General features: G+C 44.8%; 1 protein-coding gene across 1 annotated transcript in view; it reads right to left on the bottom strand.

Moving 5' to 3' along the window:
• The window catches only part of LOC124043095 (syndetin-like), a 145,471-nt gene that overhangs the window by 58,037 nt on the left and 65,298 nt on the right, over positions 1-22,136 (bottom strand). The window contains exons 10-11 of the mRNA XM_046361263.1: positions 7,221-7,263; positions 5,348-5,446 (exon numbers count right to left, since the gene is read on the bottom strand). Of these exons, the coding sequence (XP_046217219.1) occupies positions 5,348-5,446; positions 7,221-7,263 (142 nt within the window). The remainder of the gene's footprint in view (positions 1-5,347; positions 5,447-7,220; positions 7,264-22,136) is intronic.

Genomic DNA, 22,136 nt, shown 5'->3' on the forward strand with positions numbered 1-22,136 from the left:
TCAGCCACCGTGCTTCTCCATGCATCGCACCGACAGAAATAAACACCTCGCTGTGAAGAGGAAGGGCGGAGGTTTATGCTTCATGATTAACAACTTATTGTGTAATCATAACAACAGACAGTAACTCAAGTCCCCCCAACCTAGAATTCCTTACAATCAAATGCAGGCCACTTTACCTACCAAGAGAATTCTCATTATAGTCACAGCTGTGTACATTCCCTCTCAAGCAGACACCAAGCAGACACCAAGCAGACACCAAGACGACCACCAAGAAACGTCACTGGACTCTATGCAAACTGGAAGCAATATATCCTGAGGCTGCATTTACTGTAGCTGGGGATTTTAACAAAGCAAATTTGAGAACAAGGCTACCTAAATTCTATCAGCATATTGATTGCGCTGTGCGCAATACCCTTGACCACTGCTACTCTAAATTCCGCGATGCATACAAAGCCCTCCCCGCCCTCCCTTCAGCAAATCCAACCACGACGCCATCTTGCTCCTTCCGTCTTATAGGCAGAAACTCAAACAGGATGTACCAGTGACGAGAACCATTCAACACTGGTCCGACCAATCGGAAGCCACACTTCAAGATTGTTTTGATCACGCAGACTTAATATGTTCCGGTCAGCCTCAGAACAACATCAACGTATACGCTGACTCGGTGAGTGCGTTTATAAAGAATTGCATTGGAGATGTTGTACCCACTGTGACTATTAAAACCTACCCTAACCAGAAACCGTGGATGGATGGCGGCATTCGCGCAAAAATGAAAGTGCGATCCAACAGATTTAACCATGGAAAGAGGTCTGGGAATAAGACTGAATATAAATAGTGTCGTTATTCCCTTCGCAAGGCAATCAGACAAGCGAAATGCCAGTACAAGGTGGGGTCGCAATTCAACGGCTCAGACATGAGACATATGTGGCAGCGTCTACAGGAAATCACGGACTACAGAAAGAAAACCAGCCACATCACGCTTCCAGACAAACTAAAACACCTTCTTTGCCTGCTTTGAGGATAAATACAGTGCCACCGTCGCATCCTGCTAACAAGAACCACGCTCCCCCAACCCCTCTCTATGGCTAAATCATTTAAATGCGTTAACCCTCACAAGGCAGCTGGCCCAGATGGTATCACTCATAGCATGCACAGACCAGCTGGATGGTGTGTTTACAGACATATTCAATCTCTCCCTTATCCCAGCCCACATGCTTCAAGAAGGCAAAGAAAACTGATAGAAATTGCTACCCCTCCGTAGCACTCACGTCTGTCATCATGAAGTGCTTTGAGGGACTAGTCAAGGATCATATCACCTCCAACTTACAGGACACCCTAGACCCATTTCAGTTTGAATACCGCCATCAGGTCCACAAACAACTCAATCGCCATCACACTGCACAATCCCATCGGGACAAAAGGAATACCTATGTAAAAATGCTGTTCATTGACTACAGCTCAGCATTCAACACCATAGTGCCATCCAAGCTCATCATCAAGCTGGAGGCCCTGGGTCTCAACCCCGCCCTGTGCAATTGGGTCCTGGACTTTGCAACGGGCCGGCCCCAGGTGGTGAAGGTAGGAAACAACATCACTTCGCTGACCCTCAGCACTGGGGCCCCACAAGGGTGCATGCTCAGCCCCCTCCTGTACTCCCTGTTCACCCACGACTGCGTGGCCATGCACACCTCCAACTCAATCATCAAGTTTGCAGACAACACTACAGTAGTGGGCATGGATTACCAACAACGACTAGACAGCCTACAGGGAGGAGGTGAGGGCACTCTGAGTGTGGTGTCAGGAAAACAACCTCTCACTCAACGTCAACAAAACAAAGGAGATTAATTGTGGACTTCAGGAAACAGTAGAGGGAGCACCCCCTTATCCACATCGAAGGGACAGCAGTGGAGAAGGTGGAAGGTTTTAAGTTCCTCGGCGTACACATCACAGACCAACTGAATTGGTCCACCCACACAGACAGTGTGGTGAAGACGGCACGACAGCGCCTCTTCAACCTCAGGAGGCTGAAAAAAATGTGGCTTGTCACCCAAAACCTTGACAAACCTTTACAGATGCACAATCGAGAGCATCCTGTCGGGCTGTATCACGGCCTGGCACGGCAACTGCACCGCCCTCAACCCCAAGACTCTCCAGAGGGTGGTGCGGTCTGCACAACGCATCACCTGGGGCAAACTACCTGCCCTCCATGACACATACAGCAGCCGATGTCACAGGAAGGCCAAAAAGATCATCAAGGACAACAACCACCCAAGCCACTGCCTGTTCACATCGCTACCATCCAGAAGGCGAGGTCAGCACAGGTGCATCAAAGCTGGGACCGAGAGACTGAAAAACAGAATCTAAAGGCCAACAGACAGTTAAAACAGCAATTACTAACTCAGAGAAGCTGCTGCCTACATTGAGACCCAATCAATGGCCACTTTAATAAATGGATTATTAGTCACTTTATACAATGCCACTCTAAATAATGCCACTTTAATAATGTTTACATATCTTACATTACTCATATCATACTGTATTTTATACCATCTATTGCACCTTGTCTATGCCGCTCGGCCATCACTCATCCATATACTTACATGTACATATTCTCACCCCTTTACATTTGTTTGCATTGGGTAGTTGTTGGAGAATTGTTAGATTACTTGTTAGATATCACTGCACAGTCGAACGAGAAGCACAAGCATTTCACTACACTCGCATTAACATCTACTAACCATGTGTACGTGACAAATCAAATTTGATGGGATTTGATTTGTAGTGCACTACTCTTGACCAGAGACCTATACTTTAGACCAGGGCCTGAAGGTCAGCAATCTGCTGTGTACATGGATAGAGTGAACATAGTGAGTGTAGTGTAGTGTGTGTGTCACGCGCCCCAACAAAGAGCGAAAGGGCCCTGAGCCAATCAACAATAGGTATTTGAGTTTGAGAGCATGCACTACACTCACTACTCCCCTGCTGGCTTTTATCATTGTGGAGAACACAACCATTGTGATTGTGGATAGCCTACTCCAAAAAGCTCCTGATCTGCTGATGACACAATCTCCGGAGCCAAGGGCCACTCTCGTCTCATGGCTGATGATGTCAATCAAATAGATACGCTAATCATCACGTCAGCATGTTTTTGTTCCCTACAGGAGTAACTCATCAATAGGAGAAATGTACAGGTCATGTTATGGGCATAAGAGGTATTTACCTGTTTGTCTACCAGGTAAACGAACGACTTGTTACAAGACAAGCTCTATAGCTGTGTTAGAATACTCATTCGAACTATACTATTTGTGACGCAAATTGAGTATGTAGTATGCTTTATGGTCATAGTATGGATATAGTTAGTATGCAAAAAGTTCCCGGATGTCATACTACATTCGTCAAACTACAAAGTATACAAGCAGTGGAAAATATTTCTGTGCTTTTAAGGCCCATAATGCATATATTCCAAAAATGGGCGTGGCTTCATAACATTTTCAGATTTGAAGAAAATGGCGGAAAATATGCAGCCGGAGTCCGACGAACGTGGATACAAAATGTTAGTACAATTAATTGTACTAACTATGACAAATTTAAGAACATGTTGAGCAATGTAATAAAAAAGTAATGACTTTTCAAAGAAGGTATGTTACACGTTATGTTGGCTGACAATATATTAGCTACGCTATCCTTACAAACCGCATAGCATATCATTACAGCAGTTGCTTGTATGTACCGGTATGTTAGCTAGCTACCTAACATTGTCAGTATTGCCAGTACATTAACTAGCTATATTTTATCTAACTACCCAACGTTTAATGACTTGATCATTTATGTCATTCTTAGCTAAGTGGTAGAATCGTTGTGCGTTCTCAGTGGACATTGTTAAGGAAGTTGTAAGATGTCTAAACTTGTCATTTGTTATGCTAACAAGCTAGCAAGAAGTTGCATAACAACAGCATCAACTTCCGGTACGCTCTAGTACACTCAACTGAAAGGACACCGTTCGTTTACAGTATACTAAAATTAACTAATAGTACATACTCATCAAGTATGTGGTATACAGTATGTTAGTAAGGGTATTCGAACAAAGCTTGTCTTCTCTAACACCTATCATTTACCACTACACTAAAAGTGCACTGTGCTGAAAAGTTGAGACATTTGCATAACATTTGAGTCATTTAGCAGATGCTCTTACCCAGAGCGACTTACAGGAGCAATTGGGGTTAAGTGTCTTGCTCAAGGGCACATAAACAGATGTTTCACCTACTCAGCTTGCGGATTTGAACCAGCGACCTTTAGGTTTCTGGCCCAATACTCAACCACTAGGCTACCTGCCTAGACATAGATTTGTTCGACAAACCGGCTCCTTTGCCAGAGTTTCAGGCAGGAATACTCGGAGAGATCTGCAGTGCTTGTCTTCACTCACAAAGACACACATCTCTGTGAGCCTCACCCTTAGTGAGTAAAAGTGATGAATTTGCCTGGAAGGAAGTGGTGGAAGCTTTTCTGGTGATGTCTGGCTCATTTTCGCAGTGAAGTGGGGTGTGAGTGTGTGTGCAAGAGACTGACAGTTGATAACAGCTGACTCATCTCAGCCCTCACACACCATCCATCTCAGTACAGAGTTACACTGACACACGTGTAAAAATACAGACACCCACTCTTTAATGAAAGTTCACGCACACACAGGAAAAACAAGCATCCACAAAAAAAAACTCTCTCTCTCTTAGATATATATATGGAGACACTGAGGCCGACAGACATCATTTGACACCACAATACACTGCCATATCTCCAGGGTTGTTTTTTTTGGTGGCAGTTCTTACCCCTGACAGTCCCCTGAACAAAGCAATACAATCAATCTTTGTGATGGTGACAGCTTGTCGCAAACTTTCTACGCTTGTGTGTGCTTCCGTCATCCCAAAATCAATCCCATGTAAAAGGGGGATGTTTCCCCATCTTGTGTGTGTGGTGGAAAAGCTTTACCAGTGACAGATCTGTGATTTGCAGGAAGTATTGGGGGGAGAAGACGGTGTAAAAAAAAACAAGACCGGTATGAATCATCACCTCTGATCAACACCGTGGGGAGAGAGGAGAGCGATGGAGGGAGAAACAGGGAGCACAACAGAGGGAAGGGGGAGGAAAGGGGATACCAAAACGGGCGTCAACCCAGGAATGAATCATCTCACCACATCAGAGGGAGAGACGTAAGGTCAGACAGGTAGGAAGACAGAGAAAGAGAGATCGAGAACAATATAGAGAAGGAAGAGGGAGAAAAGGGGGGAATGGATGACAAACGGATCAGGAAGGAAGCCGACAGAGCAGAGATCTGTTGCTAGAGGTCTCTCACCTGGGTCTTTTCCAGGAGGGTGTACGCCAGCTGAACTCTGGTGTAGTGGGAGACATCAAAGTGCTTGCAGGTTTTAGACAAGGCCACATCCAGCTGCTCCTGTTGGGTGGGTAGAGGGGAATGAGGGGATGGAGGAGGGATATGGTCATGGATCAACTCCTTGTGCCAAGAGAAACAGCTTCCATAATGGAGGGCTGAGGCTGCTGTCTTTAAAGTCAGAGTGCCAAATGACACACTATTCACTATTTAGTGCACTACTATATAGGGCTCTGGCCAAAAGTAGTGCACTCCGTAGGGAATTGGATTCCATTTGGGACACATGTCAGTCAGAGAGAGCAAGGGAGAGCCAGGTTGCTGGAGGGGACGAGGGATACACACTCAGCCTCCCCAAGGTCAAAGGAGCGCCACCATTAACATTAAACAGAGCTGCTGCGTGAGAGAAATACAGTGGCAGGGGGTGTCCCGAATGACGCAGCCTAGGGGACTGCATCGCAGTACTAGCTGTGCCACTAGAGATTCTGGGTTCGAGTCCAGGCTCTGTCGCAACCAGGAGACCCATGGAGCGGTACACAAATGGCCCAGCGTCGTCCGGGTTAGGGGAAGGTTTGGCCGTCAGGGATGTCCTTGTCTTGTCCTATTGCGCACTAGCGACTCCTGTGACGGGCCCGGGCGCAGTGCACGCTGACACGGTCGCCAGGTGTACGGTGTTTCCAATGTTTCCTCCGACACATTGGTGCGGCTGGTTTCCGGAATAAGTGGGCATTGTGTCAAGAAGCAGTGCGGCTTGGTTGGGTTGTGTTTCAGAGGACGCACAGCTCTCGACCTTCGCCTCTCCTGAGTCCGTATGGGAATTGCAGCGATGAGACAATTGGATAAAACGAAATTGGGGAGAGAAAAAAGTTTTTTTTTGTTTTTTTTAACAGGGTGGCAGGGACGGTGTCGAATTAGACAACATTTTGTTTACAGCAGAAGATGGAGTTACTGTGGTTCTGGCTAAGAATGGAAAGCATAGAAATTGGGCTTCGAAGTTACCACACTATGGCAATTTTATTTGAGAAAGCAAAGTACACTACATTCTACAAATGTTATGCATTTTATATGAAAATACTGTAGATTTTATCATTTATTTCCTACCAAATACTTTAATTATGAATGTGTATGCACATGAACATACAAATTGCTTCATTCATATTTCTGCATTGCATTCCCATAGACACCTGCGCTTTTTGGTAGAGAAAGCAGGATTAAAGAGCTTGATGAGAAAACGTGTTGCAGATTCACCGAAGCCAGCAGGAAGGGCTTCACGCCAGACTGGCTACCTCCCAATTACATCTCTCCAGCAGCACCCGCCATCCACCATCCGACCACCAGAGACACACAGTGGATCAGTTTAGAGAACAAGATACCGCTTTCTGTGGTGGTGGTGGTGTGTCACACATTCACATGGCATCCAGGTAATGAACCTCCCTAAGCGTGGATGTGGGAATGGCTTTTTAAATATGTTAATATGTAGCAGGAAAAACAGAACACTGTCAATGTCAAGATAAAACACCAAGTCTCTCGTTTAACTGTAGGCATTTAAACAATTACTGGGAAGGTGATGTTTATATTTAATATGTTCAGTATCAAACAACCTTTGAGATGTATGATAAATCGCAGTGTTTCTTAACCAATAGAAATAGTTAGTAAAACCTGTGTGGCTACTGTGCACCGGAGACCATGGTTCAATCCCCGTCTCTAGCCATGCTCCTGTGTCTCCATATCTCCATCTGGTTCTCAACGGTCTTAATGAAAGCGGAACACTAAAAGGTAGAGTGGACTTCCTCTCTTTTTAAAAGAAAAAGAAGAAACAAGGGAAAAAGCTCCTCCGTACCTCTATTTGCTCCAGAGTGTCTTGTAGCTTGGAATTCAACTCACTGTGAATGAAAGGACATTGTTAGGTCAGTTCCCTGCTGATCACCAAGACAAGGTTTCACTTGGCCTCCATCAGTGACCTAGAACCCGAAGGTATCACTCATCCTGACCTGCAGAAACACGTCATCACCATACTCTAACACAGAGACAGGGAAAAAAAGCCATTGTCCGTTTTGTACAAACAACACGGTATTTCACAAATGGCGTTTCCTAACCCATTATCATTTCCCTAGTGAAAGGCAACACCTTGAACAACTGCGTGTGGCTGTACTCAAAGTGCTTAACTTTCTCAGTTAGATTTGCCATTTCTGATACAAACAACATTGTGCTGAATGCTGGATCTAGTCTTTACAGGTTGCCGTCTTGCAGTCGTTTCAAAGTCTTAGTTGATTAGAGGACTGTGTTGGCAACATCAAAGAACAAACTGAATCTACTGCACACTGAGTGTACAAAACATTAGGAACACCCGCTCTTTCTATGACAAAGACTGACCAGGTGAATCCGGGTGAAAGCTATGGTCCCTTATTGATGTAACCTGTTAAATCCACACGCGCCGAAAATAACAAGTGCAGACTTTACAGTGAAATGCTTACTTACGAGCACTTTCCCAACAATGCAGTTAAAAGTATGAAAATGAACAAATAGATACAAATAAAATAGTAACACAATAAAATAGCAAGGCTATATACAAGGACTACTGGTAGGACTACGAGTACAGAGTCAGTGTACTGGGGTGATTGATTGAGGTATGTACAAGTACATTTGAAGTCAGAAGTTTACATACACTTAGGTTGGAGTCAAAACTTGTTTTTCAACCACTCCACAAATTTCATGTTAACAAACTATAGTTTTGGAAAAAGAGGGAGGCTTGCAAGCCGATGAACACCATCCCAACCGTGAAGCACGGGGGTGGGAGCATCATGTTGTGGGGGTGCATTGCTGCTGGAGGGACTGGTGCACTTCACAAAATAGATGGCTTCACAAGGAAGGGAAATGATGTGGCTACATTGAAGCAACATCTCAAGACATCAGTCAGGAAGTTAAAGCTTGGTCGCAAATGGGTGTTCCAAATGGACAATGACCCCCATACTGCCAAAGTTGCAAAATGGCTTAAGGACAACAAAGTCAAGCTACTGGACTGGCCATCACAAAGCCCTGACCTCAATCCCATAGAACATTTGTGGGCAGAACTGAAAAAGCGTGTGCAAGCAAGGAGGCCTACAAACCTGACTCAGTTACACCAGCTCTGTCAGGAGGAATGGGCCAAAATACACCCAACTTAGTGTGGGAAGCTTGTGGAAGGCTACACGAAATGTTTGACCTAAGTTAAACAATTTAAAGGCAATGCTACCAAATACTAATTGAGTGTATGTAAATGTGTGACCAACTAGGAATGTGATGAAAGAAATAAAAGCTGAAATAAATCACTCTAATATTATTCTGACATTTAACATTGTTAAAATAACGTGGTGATCCTAACTGACCTAAGACAGGGAATTTTTACTTGGATTAAATGTCAGGAATTGTGAAAAACTGAGTTTAAATGTATTTGGCTAAGGTGTATGTAAACTTCCGACTTCAACTGTAGGTCGGCGGTGAAAAGCAGAAAGTCCGGGTAGCCATTGAATTAACTGTTCAGCGTCTTATGGCTTTGCGGTAAAAGCTGTTCAGGAGCCTTTTGGTCCCAGACTTGGCGCTCCGTGTGGATGAAGGGGAGGAGACGGGTTAAAGAAGGATTTTCAAGCCTTGAGACAGATTGTGTATGTGTGCAAGACAACATATTTAGTGCAGAGACTTCAGCCACAGTAGTGTCAGAGACAGGGCAGGCAGACTTCAGCCATGGTAGTGTCAGAGACAGGGCAGGCAGAGACTTCAGCCATGGTAGTGTCAGAGACAGGGCAGGCAGAGACTTCAGCCACGGTAGTGTCAGAGACAGGGCAGGCAGAGACTTCAGCCATGGTAGTGTCAGAGACAGGGCCGGCAGAGACTTCAGCCACAGTAGTGTCAGAGACAGGGCAGGCAGAGACTTCAGCCACGGTAGTGTCAGAGACAGGGCAGGCAGAGACTTCAGCCACGGTAGTGTCAGAGACAGGGCAGGCAGAGACTTCAGCCATGGTAGTGTCAGAGACAGGGCAGGCAGAGACTTCAGCCACGGTAGTGTCAGAGACAGGGCAGGCAGACTTCAGCCACAGTAGTGTCAGAGACAGGGCAGGCAGAGACTTCAGCCACGGTAGTGTCAGAGACAGGGCAGGCAGACTTCAGCCACAGTAGTGTCAGAGACAGGGCAGGCAGACTTCAGCCACAGTAGTGTCAGAGACAGGGCAGGCAGAGACTTCAGCCACGGTAGTGTCAGAGACAGGGCAGGCAGAGACTTCAGCCACGGTAGTGTCAGAGACAGGGCAGGCATCGACTTCAGCCACAGTAGTGTCAGAAACAGGGCAGGCAGAGACTTCAGCCATGGTAGTGACAGGGCAGGCAGAGACTTCAGCCATGGTAGTGTGAGAGACAGGGCAGGCAGAGACTTCAGCCATGGTAGTGTCAGAGACAGGGCAAGCAGAGGAGACCCTGTACCGCTGTTTTCATCATAGAATTAGAAATGACTAGAATGGACATTCCAATTCAAGTCAATGTTTAGTCCATTCTAGTATTTCTGTTCCTATGGTTTTATCCAGTCTCTCACATTTTATCTCTCTCACTGAGAGGGCTAATTAACATGAAGTGTACTGCTTCTCTCTCTGAGTAAACCTCTACTGACAGGGGGGAGTAGGGTCTAGGGAGGAACGCACCAACCCCCTGCTGTGTGCTGCCCCACTTTAATGATCAGATGGAATGCATTAAACAGGAGAAGAAAGAAACTCAACTAAATCCCTCTACCTCGTCAGGAGCTGTGGGCATGAAAGGGGGAGGGGCCATTTTTCAATTAACATTGGTAATATGTTGGAGAGGAGCTGTGGGAAAAGCGTAACAGAAGGGGACACAGGCAGGCTGTTGGCGCCTATGGTGGGTTGGAAGGACCCACAGAAGGCAAGGATGTCAGTGGGAATACTGTAATTGAAGAGTATCTTAACATGGAGCGCGAAGCAAGAGGGAGGGAGGCAGGCAGGCAGGGGGGGGAGGGAGGGGGAGAGAGAGACTCAGGGGTGTTTTTAATTCTCCTCATATGCATAATGAACTCATTGACAAGATGAGAGACTCCGTTCCCCAATGCCACCAACACATCAACCACATAACTCTCGCTTCCCAAATAACAGTCCATGCTATTAGGAGAGCAGAGTGAGACAGTCTGAACTGGCAGTCCTTTTGTCTTTCTAGTTAACCGTCCAGGCTTAAGCCACTAGAATGTAACTAGACCATAAACCTGTGACTGTCGTCTTTTTTGTTTGTCTACGCAAACTAGGGTATCCAGCACCTCAGTGGTCCATTGTGTCCGGATCTTAAGAATCTGATTGGAGGGCTTTGTCCCCATCTGACATTAGAAAATGAAAAAGAGAGAAAGCAATTACCCAGATATACATATCTGGATGTGTAGGTTCTATATTCTCTGACCTTTCTCAGAACAAGGGACTATTTGACTTGGGAAAGTGTGGTAGTTCAGACGGCTATACTATGGACAACATAGAAGATGACAAGCATTCAAATGGAGGCAATGTCAATGTCTGTGTTCTGGCATCTGCAGCCTTCCGGTCAACTTCCTTGGAAGGCTGCTTAGGATATGAACTAAAGCAGGTGTATTCAACGCTGACCCTTTGATCCGGAGCCTGCTGGTATTCTGTTCTACTTGCACCCACCTGGTGTCCCAGGTCTAAAATCAGTCCCTGATTAGAGGGAAACAATGACAAAAAAAAGCAGTGGAACTGGCTTCGAGGTCCAGAGTTGAGTTTGAGGGAACAAAATAATATATTCCAGCTCTGAAATGTGTCCGTTGAATCTGACAAATGGAGATGGCTGTGTCACGGCTGCAAATGTCAGGACACAGATGACTGTCTGCTGGAGAAGTGACATGTTATGTTCCATTACATGACAAGGTCATCGTGATGCGTTTGTGTGAAACAGCTTGGACACGTTATGTGTCAACTCAATCATCAAGTTTGTTGACGACGCGACAGCGGTCGGCCAACAATGAGACAGCCTACAGGTGAGGAGGTTAGAGCCCAGGCAGAGTGGTGCCAGGAAAATAACCTCTCCCTCAATGTCCCAAAAACTAAGGAGCAGATCGTAGACTACAGCAGACAGAAGAGGGAGCATGCCTCCATCCAATCAACTGGGCCGCAATAGCGAGGGTCAAAAGATTAAAGTTTGTTTAGATGGTGGGCCGAAGCCAAAAAGAGTCAAGTTGACCGAGATCATTTTTTGTATATGACATGGTGAAGTGTGATTCGTCACGCCAAAGAACGTGTTCCACTGCTCCAGAGTCCAATGTTGGTGAGCTTTACACCACTCCAGCCGACCCTCGGAATTGCACATGGTGATCTTAGGCTTGTGTGCGGCTGCTCAGCCACAGAAACCCATTTCATGAAGCTCCCGACAAACAGTTCTTGTGCTGACGTTGCATCCAGAGTCGTTTTGGAACTCGGTAGTGAGTGTTGCAACCAAGGACAGACAATGTTTACGTGCTACTCGTTTCGACACTTGGCGGTCCCGTTCTGTGAGCTTGTGTGGCCTACCAGTTTGCGGCTGAGCCGTTGTTGCTCCTAGATGTTTCCACTTCACAATAACAGCACTTACAGTGGACCGGGGCTGCTCTAGCAGGGCAATAATTTGACTAACTGACTTGTTGGAAAAGTGGCATCCTATGGGGGTGCCACATTGAAAGTCACTGTGCTCTTCATTACGGGCCATTCTACTGCCAATGTTTGTCTATGGAGATTGCATTGCTGGGTGCTACATTGTATACACCTGTCAGCAACGGTTGTGGCTGAAATAGCCAAATCCTCTAATTTGAAGGGGTGTCGACATACTTTTGTATATATAGTGTAGTAGGAGAGGTCAGGGTTGGTTCAGGAAGGACTCTCAGGGATCAAAGGTAAGACAGTCTGGCCCTGTGACCTCAAAGCCTTGGGATGTCCCGTTTTTATTAAATTGATTCTACAGTTGAACGGACTGAACGACCAGGGCAAGGGGACAGGGGTAAGGTGGTTGACACTGCAGATTGCCAGCTCATCAACGTCCATCCCCCCTAATGCCTCAACTCTGGAAAATGAAACATTTAAATCAGTTGGTACCGGCCTTGGGAGGTAGTCAGGAAAAAGGTGAAATTAGACTTTCATGAGCAGTATAATTTTTCAGAAGCTCATTTAAATGGGAACTCTTAGATTCTCTCCAGAGAGCTGTGGCTAAGAGACAGGCGGAGGGAGAATCTGCAGTGGTGTTTTGAGCTGGCAGCCACCAAACCCAGAAACATTTGCGCTCATTAGGTGGCGGCGCAGGCAGGAAGACAGAACCCCCGTGGAGGGAGTGGAGGAGAGCAGCTCCCCTGAGCTCTGGAGCATCTCTAATCTCTATTGATCCCTGCTGCACTCCTGATCTCCAGGCCCTAACCCGTAGTACACCAAAATAAGTGTCCCCAGAAACAAATACATCCCCAGGGAAAGCTGGGATCTAGCTGGTCAGGATTAGAGTTGATAGGATGTATCCCAAATAGACACCCATTATCTTTATAGTGCACAACGTTTCACCAGGGCTGATAGCAAATAACATTACAACTCTTCGGAGTGCCCGGGTTAAAAGTAGTGCACTATATAGGGAACAGAGTGTCATTTGGGACACAGAATAGACAACTTTACTGTCCAGGCGGTCGCACACAGGCTTTTCATTTCGTGGTGTTCTGCAGGTCAGGGGATGATGGGAAAATGCCATCTGACATGGATGGCTATAATCAATAGACAAAAAGGAGAGCTGCTCCCTCTCTCTCTCACCCCTACAACATGTTAGAGTACTACTAACCCTCTGACCCCTACAACATGTTTGAGTACCACTAACCCTCTCACCCCTACAACATGTTAGAGTACTGATAACCCTTGACCCCTACAACATGTTAGAGTACCACTAACCCTCTCACCCCTACAACATGTTAGAGTACCACTAACCCTCTCACCCCTACAACATGTTAGAGTACCACTAACCCTCTCACCCCTACAACATGTTGGAGTACCACTAACCCTCTCACCCCTACAACATGTTAGAGTACCACTAACCCTCTGACCCCACAACATGTTAAGAGCACCGCTAACCCTCTGACCCCTACTACATGTTAGAATACCACTAACCCTCTGACCCCTACAACATGTTAAGAGCACCGCTAACCCTCTGACCCCTACAACATGTTAGAGTACTGCTAACCCTCTGACCCCTACAACATGTTAAGAGCACCGCTAACCCTCTGACCCCTACAACATGTTAGAGTACTGCTAACCCTCTGACCCCTACAACATGTTAGAGTACTGCCAACCCTCTGACCCCTACAACATGTTAGAGTAAAACTATCTAGGATATCAAAGGAAGTGGGATAATTGGCTCTCAGAAACGTTTCTCAGCTACACACACCATCCTCTTTCAACATGTTCTCAGTCCTACATCATCCAATACCATAGATTCAGTTTCATCGTCATTCCCCTTTATTAAGAGTAGACGGTAGTATGAGGAACTCTGTTGTATACCATGTCGGATGCCCCAACTATAGCATCTTAGAAATACATGCAGTGACAACAGTGATCCCGCCAATCCCTCAGAGTATGTAGATGTCTGAACCTCTCGCTCTCTTTCTGTTGTCCTTCAGGATATCAGTTGTGTTTGAAGATTGGCAGTGGGGGTCGGTCAGTGAGATGAAGACTCTCCTATGGACAGCCTTAGAAGGGGTCAGAGAGGGAAGAGAAAGGTTGGGTCCCTGACCCCTTACTTTCTGACACTCAAATCCCCTCAGCTCTAGCCTGGATAAATCCTGCTCGCACATCCAGAGGCTTCTCTCGATCATATCCCTCCACCGAGGGGTGAAAAGGAAGGAGGGGAAGGAGGGAGGAAATTGCTCTTAACTACTTAAGAAGAGGAGAGGCAACTCTCCAGTCTGAGCCTGCCCACCAATCAGGACGACTGTGTGAACTGAAGGGGCTCTGCATTTCAAATAAATACCTCCCGAACACACACACACACACACACACACACACACACACACACACACACACACACACACACACACACACACACACACACACACACACACACACACACACACACACACCAGGGTTTCCGTTAGCCGGTAATTGCCAGCTTTTGGCAAATTAAATGCTGACTAATTAAATTGTGGCCTGCCAAATTTTCCGGGGCTGCATATCACACATCGTGATTTTGTGCTTCAGAACCACTAACTCCTTGCACGCTGCCTTATGTGTATGCTGCAGCGGAGAGAGAGGCCTTGGGCTACTGTTGACTGCAAAAATTGAAAACTTTTTCCATTGAAGTAAAATTAAAGTATGCCTATGGTGAAAAGCTTACAACAGGAATGTCCTGCTAATGGACAAGCTTTAATAATATACTGGTCAAAGGTGATAATGTTGGCACCGCCAAATGTGACTTGTTTCATAATACTAGGAGTATGTCATGCGTCACTACTTCACAGGAGAGGCATTTGAACATATTCATTTCAATCAAAATGAGGTTTTTGGCAGAAATGCCTTTGGGAACATGTGAACTTTCATGTGCCTTAATAACAAACGTGTATGCCATTTACAAGCTTAGTTGGTTATTCCACAGAAAAAGACAGGAACCTTCCTGTTTGCCATGATTGGCTGAGATAATGGATGGACTGGACATGCCAAGAGATGCCTTTCTTTTTTTTAAGATAATACAAAGAATTGCAAAAGTATAGCTAATGCTCTCCACTTTCTGGAGGACCGAGTTTTGAAATCTGTGGAATGCCCGGTGGAAGCAGAGTATGATAGCTAAGGAGAAGGAGAAAATTCAGGTGTTTGATTGCAAATATGCAGAGTGTCGAAAAGAGAACAAAAAGAAGGCTGTTGTATAAAACACCTGTTTCCGGATGACATCTTCAAACTAAGGGCAACAGAGAGGGAGAAGCCTTCATCCATGTATACGGGTAAAATATTCTAGCTAGCTAGATTTTCAGATATTATACATGTCTAATCTTGTTATCAGGTCATTTTCATTGCAAGTTAAAGCGTACTGTTAGCTTGCTAGCTAGCTAAAGTTAGCTGGATGGCTCGCTAGCTAACATTACGTGTATGATTTGTATAGACATAATCTCGTTGAAACTCGTTGGTTAGCCTTAGCTACCTGCAGATTAATACAGGGTAGCAATGTTATGAGTTGTAATTATGGTTCATTGTTTAGCTAGCAAGCTACATGTCTAAACAAGACTCCACTATGCAAGTAACCATTTCACACCTTCTGTATCCTTTTCATGTGACAAATTGAATCTTATTTGATATAGTGCGTGTTTACTAGAGACGGTAATGTAAAGAGCCTGCACCAAAGTCAAATTAGGATATAACGTTAGGCCAACGAGAGTGTCCAAGTTCCAGAATGACCTGCTTTTATTTCATCACACTCACAACCATAAGTTACTTTATGTAATTAGCTTGCATTAAATTGTAAATAATCATTTTGTTGTGAGTTTACTTTCCTCTAATAATGAAAACAAATTAGCTAAAGACGTTGTCAGCTATATGACATGGTCATTATTTGAACTGGCTAGCCTGCTAACGAGCAAGAAATAAACCAAAACATTGTTGAGAAAGTAGCTTTTAGTTGCCTGGTTTGCGAGATTGACATATACTAAATACATGTTTAAACGGATGGGTTTATTGATGTTAAAATACACCAGTGATGCTATTTTGGACCACCAGGCTACTGATGTCATGCAACCTGTCGTCTTTGTGTTTATACTTTTTCTTAAAGACATGTGAATCCTTAAGGAGATGGGTGGGGTTAAGGCTTAAGATGGTGTGAACGATGCTGAATGAGTGTAGATAAAGAAGAGCTCTTAATTAATTCAAAGCAGAATTACTTTCCCCACCGTTCCTCAACTGTTGTGTATGATATACAATTTTCTGTTTTTATCCAATGTAAAAAAAAAAACAGTTTCAAATGTTGCTACATAAGACCGAATCGAGCCGGTCGGTCACAAACGTAGGCTACAATGCAACTCCTTATTCGGGTGGGATGCAATTTTGGAACTTTTATTTTCTGGGGGGGATTTATAAATAATTTGTTTTATAATTATTATTCTTGTATATCATTATTGTAGACCTATTTATTCATCCAAACCAGTTCTTTAAATATGCAAACATGTGTTTTGTTTCCTTCTGTTGGTAACAATTTCTTGTCTAAATTAAGTTCAATCTGCCTTTTTAATTGTGTGCTCCGTATAATCTAACAATATAATGCTTATCTTCATTTTTTTAAACGGAAGATAAAAAAAGATCACGTAAATGAATGATTTCCCCTCCTGTATATCTATATAGCAGACACAGTAGCCTGTCTGAAAGAGAAGCATGTCGGTGTTGTAGCATGATGCTGGCATCGCTCTACCCCACTCTCCGGGGTTAGGCATTAGCTTTTTCCTTTAGACGTATTTTCAAATAACATCATACAGTGGACTCTTAAGCCTATAGGCCCATGCATTCAACGCCCTGATGCATTTAGTGCTCAATTCCGCAACAGCTGAACCATGGACAAGGATTGTTTCAGGAAAGTAAAAACCAATGAATTGGCTAAAGTTTTGCATATGCAATACAAAACACTATCCTTGTGTTTCGAAGAAATTGGTTATAGGCTGTTTTTAAAGGACATGTAAATGTGGCTCATTATCCCTTGTTTATTGATGGCAATATTATTGATGACGCACCCAATTCATATGGATGACCGGTCAAATGTCCGATAAATTACAATCTTCCCGGTCACTTGTCTGGTGCCAAATCTTCCTAGCGGAAGCACTGCCACACACAACTCAACAATGGAGGATAATTCATGAGGAGGAGAGGAGGAGGGAGAGGGGGCATGATAAACAGACTGGGGAAGGTGGCTTCCATGAGCTGGCAGAGAGTGAATCTCTCACACAGAGCAGGACAGAGAAGCAGATATCTGGCTGAACAGATATGGCTAGTTGAAGGCTGATAAAATGAGAGACTGGCCACGCCAGTCAGTAACTAGAAGAGGAAGAGAGCTCTGTAAATTGTTGACTGGCATAGAGGCAAGCATCAGAGAGAGGGAGAATAAAAAAGAAAGAGGGGGAATAAGAAAGAGAATGAGAAAGGGAAGTGGAATAAGAAAGAAAGAGGGGGAATAAGAAAGGGAGGTGGAATAAGAAAGGGGGAGAATAAGAAAGAAAGAGAAGGGGAATAAGAAAGAAAGAGGGGGAATAAGAAAGGGAGGTGGAATAAGAAAGGGGGAGAATAAGAAAGAAAGAGAAGGGGAATAAGAAAGAGAGAGGGGGATTAAGAAAGAGAGAGGGGGAATAAGAAAGAATGAGAAAGGGAAGTGGAATAAGAAAGAAAGAGGGGGAATAAGAAAGGGAGGTGGAATAAGAAAGGAGGTGGAATAAGAGAGGGAGGGAATAAGAGAGAGAGAAGGGGAATAAGAAAAGAGAGAGAGGGGAATAAGAGAGGGGGAATAAGAGAGGGGGATTAAGAAAGAAAGAGGGGGAATAAGAAAGGGGGAGAATAAGAAAGAGAGAGAAGGGGAATAAGAAAGAGAGAGGGGGATAAGAAAGAGAGGGGGAATAAGAAAGAGAGAGGGGCGGAATAAGACAGAGAGAGGGGGAATAAGAAAGAGAATGGGAAGTGGAATAAGAAAGAAAGAGGGAATAAGAAAGAAAGAGGGGGAATAAGAAAGGGAGGTGAATAAGAAAGGGGGAGAATAAGAAAGAAAGAGAAGGGGAATAAGAAAGAGAAGGGGAATAAGAAAGGGAGGTGAATAAGAAAGGGGGGAATAAGAAAGAGAGAGGGGGAATAAGAAAGAGAGAGGGGGAATAAGAAAGAGAGAGGGGGAATAAGAAAGAGAGAGGGGGAATAAGAAAGAATGAGAAAGGGAAGTGGAATAAGAAAGAAAGAGGGGGAATAAGAAAGGGAGGTGGAATAAGAAAGGGAGGTGGAATAAGAAAGGGAGGTGGAATAAGAAAGGGAGGTGGAATAAGAAAGAGAGAGGGGGAATAAGAGAGGGGGAATAAGAGAGGGAGAATAAGAAAGAGAGAGAAGGGGAATAAGAAAGAGAGAGGGGGATAAGAAAGAGAGGGGGGATAAGAAAGAGAGGGGGGGGATAAGAAAGAGAGAGGGGGGAATAAGAAAGAGAATGGGAAGTGGAATAAGAAAGAAAGAGGGAATAAGAAAGAAAGAGGGGGAATAAGAAAGGGAGGTGGAATAAGAGAGGGGGAATAAGAGAGAAGGGGAATAAGAAAAAGAGAGGGGGAATAAGAGAGGGGGAATAAGAGAGGGTGATTAAGAAAGAAAGAAAGAGGGGGAATAAGAAAGGGGGAGAATAAGAAAGAGAGAGGGGGAGAATAAGAAAGAAAGAGAGGGGGAATAAGAAAGAGAGAGGGGTGAATAAGAAAGAGAGAGGGGTGGAATAAGAAAGAGAGAGGGGTGGAATAAGAAAGAGAGAGGGGGAACAAGAAAGAGAGAGGGGGAACAAGAAAGAGAGGGGGAACAAGAAAGAGAGAGGGGGGAACAAGAAAGACAGAGGGGGAACAAGAAAGAGAGAGGGGGAATAAGAAAGAGAGAGGGGGGGGAATAAGAAAGAGAGAGGGGGAATAAGAAAGAGAGAGGGGGAATAAGAAAGAGAGAGGGGGGGAATAAGAAAGAGGGGGATTAAGAAAAGGAGGGGGATATTTTTTTCGCCTTTATTTAACCAGGTAAGCCAGTTGAGAACAAGTTCTCATTTACAACTGCGACATGGCCAAGATTAAGCAAAGCAGTGTGAAAAACAACAACACCGAGTTACACATAAACAAACACAGTCAATAACAGAAAAGAAAAATAGGAAAAAAATAGAAAAATCTATGTAGTGTGTGCAAATGTAGAAGAGTAGGGAGGTAGGCAATAAGTAGGCCCTAGAGGTGAAAATAATTACAATATGCATTAATACTGGTGTGATTGATGTGCAGATGATGATGTGCAAGTAGAGATACTGGGGTGCAAAAGAGCAAGAGGGTAAGTAATACTATGGGGATGAGGTAGTTGGATGGGCTATTTACAGATTGGCTGTGTACAGGTACAATGACCAGTAAGCTGCTCCGACAGCTGATGCTTAAAGTTGAGAAGGAGATAAGACTCCATCTTCAGAGATTTTCGCATTTCGTTCCAGTCATTGGCAGCAGAGAACTGGAAGGAAAGGCAGCTAAAGGAAGTGTTGGCTTTGGGGATGACCAGTGAAATATACCTGCTGGAGGGCGTGCTATGGGTGGGTGTTGCTATGGTGACCAGTGAGCTGAGATAAGGCGGGGCTTTACCTAGCAAAGACTTGTAGATGACCTAGAAACAATGGGTTTGGCGACGAATATGAAGCGAGTTCCAGCCAATGAGAGCATACAGGTCGCAGTGGTGGGTAGTATGTGGGGTTTTGGTGACAAAACGGATGGCACTGTGATAGACTACATCCAGTTTGCTGAGTAGAGTGCTGGGGGCTATTTTGTAAATGACATCGCCAAAGTCAAGGATTGGTAGGATAGTTTCTGAATAAGAAAGAGAGAAAGAGATGAGGGAATGAGAGAGAGAAAGAAAGAGGATGAGAGAGTGAGAGACAATGACAGATAGGGTATTAAAGAGAGCGAAAAACAGTGAGAATGCATGCTGACGCCCCCACCCACAGGGGATAGCCTAATTATATAATGACAGGCCATTATCTATGTCCATGGCTTATCGATTGATGGTAGTACCACCAGTTTCTGCTGGTACGTGCAACCTTGCTGATCACACACAGCAGTCTGTCGCTAATTCAAATACCACTGCTTTATTGTTGTTGCACACCAACGCACACTGGAAAGGGGGAGAAAGGGGGGAGAGGGGTGGAGAGGGGAGAGATGAGTCTGGCCCTGGTAAAACGGTCATTAAGTACCCTAACCATGCTTTTTCACAAGTCTGAACACGAACCCTGTCCGTCCGTCTGTCTGGCGGGTCTTCAGTACATGACAAAATATACATTATCACACTAATGGTTTTAAAGCCCAAGATATGAGACGGTTTGAACCCATTAGCAAATGTCCATTTACTGTCCGTAAAACACAAAGGTTTTGGGATGGAAAAAGGGGTGGAATTTATAATCCACAGTTAAAAGCCTGTACAGTTCAATTCTGTTGGAAGCTACGTTAATTCCAGCACTTTCTCTGAGTAGCAACCATAAACCTTTTAAAAGCATCAATGAGCGCTGTAGGCTGTGGCACGACAGTAAAAAATGTTTTTATGTTTGGACTTTCTTTTATACAATGCATGTTTTATTGCTTGGTTGTATATAAATTCATTGGTTTTCTTTAAAAAAAAGTTGGATGTGTCTGACTCAATTATTCAACAAGGTTGTTCTAACTCTCAGGCCTATAATGCGCTACTGTTGTGTCAAATCCTCGCCAACCTGGCATGGTATAATTTGATACAGAATCTTTTCTTAATTTACAGACTAATCAACACTGATCATGCTCAGTCCTGGCCGATATGCCGCCTTGCAAAGTAGAATAGTAGCCTAGGCTATACAGTGTCGGCCCACAAGGCACTTTTATGAATGCCCATGTGGTAGCCGACTGTTTGTAAAATAGTCAATCCCTGTCATTTGGTTACATTCATTTCTGTTAATGCATGTACTAATTACAGTAATTTACCGTTCTCATTCTCGGCGTGGAAACGTTGTTGCAGGGTTCACAACCTGCTACACTTGTGAGAAACAAGTTTAGGTTTATTTCTTACGCTCATTTACGAGCTCCATGTGAGCAATGAGCATATGTCTGGCTTCTCTGTCCTGTTAATGTTGACGGAGTGCTCATCTGAACACGCATAGAAGTACCCAGCCTGCATCTCACAAATGTCAAATGCAGGAAAGTGCCTACATCAGGCGGTGTCAGAGGAAGGCCCTAATTGTCAAACACTCCAGCCACCCTAGTCATAGACTGTTCTCTCTGCTACCGCACGGCAAGCGGTACCGGAGTGCCAAGTCTAGGTCCAATGCATTGCTCCTCCCCTCCCTTCTACTCTCTGTTACTAGCAATGCAGTCACATTAATAACTCTACCTACATGTACATATTACCTCGACACCCCTGTATATAGCCTCCACATTGACTCTGTACCAGTACCCCCTGTATATAGCCTCCACATTGACTCTGTACCGGTACCCCCTGTATATAGCCTCCACATTGACTCTGTACCGGTACCCCCTGTATATAGCCTCCACATTGACTCTGTACCGGTACCCCTGTATATAGCCTCCACATTGACTCTGTACCGGTACCCCCTGTATATAGCCTCCACATTGACTCTGTACCGGTACCCCCTGTATATAGCCTCCACATTGACTCTGTACCGGTACCCCCTGTATATAGCCTCCACATGGACTCTGTACCGGTACCCCTTGTATATAGCCTCCACATTGACTCTGTAGCAGTTGCCCCTGTATATAGCCTCCACATTGACTCTGTACCGGTACCCCCTGTATATAGCCTCCACATTGACTCTGTACCAGTACCCCCTGTATATAGCCTCCACATTGACTCTGTACCAGTACCCCTGTATATAGCCTCCACATTGACTCTGTACCAGTACCCCCTGTATATAGCCTCCACATTGACTCTGTACCGGTACCCCCTGTATATAGCCTCCACATTGACTCTGTACCGGTACCCCCTGTATATAGCCTCCACATTGACTCTGTACCGGTACCCCCTGT

Source organism: Oncorhynchus gorbuscha, linkage group LG09, assembly GCF_021184085.1.
Source record: "Oncorhynchus gorbuscha isolate QuinsamMale2020 ecotype Even-year linkage group LG09, OgorEven_v1.0, whole genome shotgun sequence".
Taxonomy (NCBI): Eukaryota; Metazoa; Chordata; class Actinopteri; order Salmoniformes; family Salmonidae; genus Oncorhynchus; species Oncorhynchus gorbuscha.